Source organism: Seriola lalandi, unplaced genomic scaffold, assembly GCF_002814215.2.
Source record: "Seriola lalandi dorsalis isolate HSWRI2012SDOR001 ecotype SW California unplaced genomic scaffold, Sedor1 jcf7180002049847, whole genome shotgun sequence".
Taxonomy (NCBI): Eukaryota; Metazoa; Chordata; class Actinopteri; order Carangiformes; family Carangidae; genus Seriola; species Seriola lalandi.
Genome location: NW_019520400.1, coordinates 1 through 3,236, shown reverse-complemented (window position 1 = coordinate 3,236; position 3,236 = coordinate 1). Strand labels below are relative to the sequence as shown.

Here is a 3,236-nt window from a genome sequence, read left to right as displayed (position 1 = left end):
GTGGGCGTGTGCAAACCCACAGCGGTGACTCCGTTCTGGTCCAGGGAAATGTTGAGCCGACCGTTGACGGTGAGACTTGGGGTGAAGACTTGGGAGCAGTGACTCCTCACGCTGCCCGTCCTCCTCTTCCAGGGTGTGGCTGTTGAACTGGCGCGACTCCTGAAGGCGTCCCCGTGGATGCTGTACTCGTCGTCTCCGAAGTCAGCCTCCGAGTTGTTGCGTGCCCGGAAAGAGCTGAAGATGCTGACCTGGCTTCCTCTCCTGGTGCTGAGGGGGTGAGCCGAGAGCGTGGCCAGCAGAGGGTGGACTGGCAGGGGAGACAGAGGAGGCTGCAGACACACAGAGTAACATTAGCTCCGAAGGCCTACAATGTCAAAAACTATCAAGAGTGTGATTCTTGAGTGATGTACCATTGGTTCGTCCAGTGGGTCAAACTTCTCCTCAGCAGCTTCCTCTTCTGTTTCCTCTGACAACGTCCTGTGAGATCTTCTTCTTCTGCAGCTGCTACGTCGTATACTTCCTGTCTTCTGACAGATTGGAGACAGCTCTGGGGATAACACCGAGTCCGTCTCCTGGGCTTGTCTCTTTGCTGCCAACTATACACAGATAGTAAACGATGTTACAGGATATTATGTTTTGTTTGTCCCGAGTAGAAAACACACATGAAAATCCTTGCTGACTGTCTGCGATGCACCTACTCTTTGTTCTCGTCGAAGGTGCTCCATAGCCAGCTGAAACTCTCTCTCTTTCTGCCAGGCCTCAGCGATGGTCGCCTGATTCTGCTCCTCATAGGCCATGGCCACTACAGCCAGGATCAAGTTGACAAGGTAGAAGGAGCCCAGGAAGATGACCAGCACGAAGAAAACCATGTAGGTCTTCCCCGCCGAGCGCAGAGTCTGAGGAAGCAGACAGGAAGTCACATGTCATGTTCTCATAGTTTAGATGATAATTGTATATTTATAATGGGAAACATTTTTACTCTGTAACTTCAGAGCTGAGGTTTGGGGACTTGGGGCAACAGACAGAATCAGACAATCAAAAGTGAACAAATCCAACAAGTTTGACCTTATTTACCTGAATTCTAATTCAGTTAAAAAATCAATTTAAAAAATACCTAAAATAGCCTTTGTAAGTGTTAATTGCATTGTAAATTTAGAGCTCAGAGAGTTTGAGACAAGAGGGTATTGAGAGTTGTTTATATTTTGACTCACTTCTCGTTGTTTGCCCTCATGCAAACATACATTGTATAATTCTACTGAAATACTGTTTTATTTATTTATTTACTGGACACTTAGGGCCAGCAGAAGAAGCTATAAACTTAACACTGACATATTATTACCTTTTGAAGTTATTATGGTAGAAATGTTAGCAAACACCTTATTAACACCTCCAGCAGATACAGAGCAACATTATTTAACATAAAGTCATGTTTTGAATGCTCAATATTCACTCTCCTTTTATCTCTGTGTTTTTTTGTTTGTCCACTAACTCTTGAGAAAAATACCTGCCTCTTCAGCTGCTAAATGCTCCACTGTGTTCACCAGCTAGTCGCTAGTCGCAGCTAGTTTTTCTTTTTGCTAACAGCTTCCTACTGCTGCTGGGAGTGAGGCTGAGAGCTGTGAGAGTTCACCAAAACATTAAAGTGGCATCATTTTAAAACCAAAACAGAGACTCAGTCGAGACACTAAAGTCGTGGCTGAAAAAACCAAAACAATGAACTGAAAGATGCTGAAACTGCAGAGTCAGATGATAATTCTCAGTGAGCTCGTCACTAAGATCGACGCTTTTTACATTACAGGTAGCAACTGATCCGATGTTATTGTGTTATGTTAAATATTAATATATTCATATATTCTTCACACTTAAAGATGGCATGGTTAAATTACTGTTGTTTATATCCTGCTGATGTTGTTTGCCTGTGTGGATTATATTGTGAGATTATGTTGAGTCATTGTTGTGGTGTAGTAATGTAATAAATATTATCATGGCCAGTCTAAGAAAATAACACCTGTGTTGTAAAATGTCCTTGAAACAAAATCCTTCCGACATGTGTTTGGGTACAAATACAGTATTCAGTGAGGAGGGAAAAAACATGGATTATTATTCTAGGGAAGCAACAAAGCATCACAGATTATTAGTAGATGGAAAAACACATATTCAGAAATTGCACCTGATGGAACAGTTTTTCCCAGTAGTCTTGCGTCATGAGTCGGAAAAGGGCCAGAAAAGCCCAGCCGAAAGTATCAAAACTGGTGTAGCCATAGTTTGGATTTCTCCCAACTTTTAGGCAGTCAAATCCATCTGGACACTTCCTGTGATGCACAAACAGTGTAAAGGCAGAAGAGAGATGATTATAGGACAGGACTGATAAAACAAATGCTGAGCACAACTGAATCAAAACCAGCTGGGACAGATATCGCTGTGGTAGCGTGCAGGCTGCTTTACCAGAGTTAAAAACATCTCCAGTATCTACATGTAGCCCCGTGGCCTTTGAACCCACCGGGGGAGAGAAGCGGATGAGTCAGTAAGTACATACACTGCTATCATCACCATTATTTCAACTGAAGAGGGCACTTGAAATTCATTCCAGGCAGGAGCACTAAAATGCACTGGAGCAAAAGGGATTACACTGAGCCAGATGGATATCAAATTGCAGTTCAAAAAATTTTTCAGCTCGATGCCTCCATCTCTGATCTTCATTGTCAGCATAGTGGCATTACAGCAAATATTTAAGTCCAGCAGCTGAGAACAAGCTGGACTGCCATGTCAATCTGAGTGCAGAATAATTTCGTAATGGCTGGGAAACAGCTGGGCGGGAGAGCGCTGCTGTGAGAACAGCTGTAGATCTCACCAACGGGCCAGCTAAGCAGGAATGCTCACTAATATCCAGCAGTGAGGACAGAGGAGGCTGCGTGAGGCCAGCGACATCTTCCTGTCGGGCTGTTCCTTCCCTCTGCAGCAGCTCAATCTGTCATCAAGCTGCTGCCCTCTTTAATTCATATGTCGAAAGAGTTGTCTTGAAGGACTCCACAGTGGTTTGACATTTCTTTTTTGTGAATACATTTTTTAAAACACACCATATTGTTCGTAGATTGATGTGGGCTTTTCAAATGTTATTGCCAAGTTTCAAGTAGAGACACTTTAAAGACACTTGTTATTGTTGTATTCAAGGAAACGCTGTCACAGTGAGTTTGATAGACTTTTTCTTTTACAGATTAGTTCACTGTTCAAGTCTC

At 43.3% G+C, this 3,236-nt stretch overlaps 1 protein-coding gene across 1 annotated transcript in view; it reads right to left on the bottom strand.

Moving 5' to 3' along the window:
* LOC111649026 (sodium channel protein type 5 subunit alpha-like) overlaps nucleotides 1-896 on the bottom strand; it is a gene marked incomplete at both ends in the record, with an annotated part of 2,081 nt that extends 1,185 nt beyond the window's left edge. The window contains 3 exons of the mRNA XM_087171834.1: nucleotides 7-329; nucleotides 411-596; nucleotides 699-896. Of these exons, the coding sequence (XP_087027960.1) occupies nucleotides 7-329; nucleotides 411-596; nucleotides 699-896 (707 nt within the window). The remainder of the gene's footprint in view (nucleotides 1-6; nucleotides 330-410; nucleotides 597-698) is intronic.
* Nucleotides 897-3,236: the final 2,340 nt, after the last annotated feature.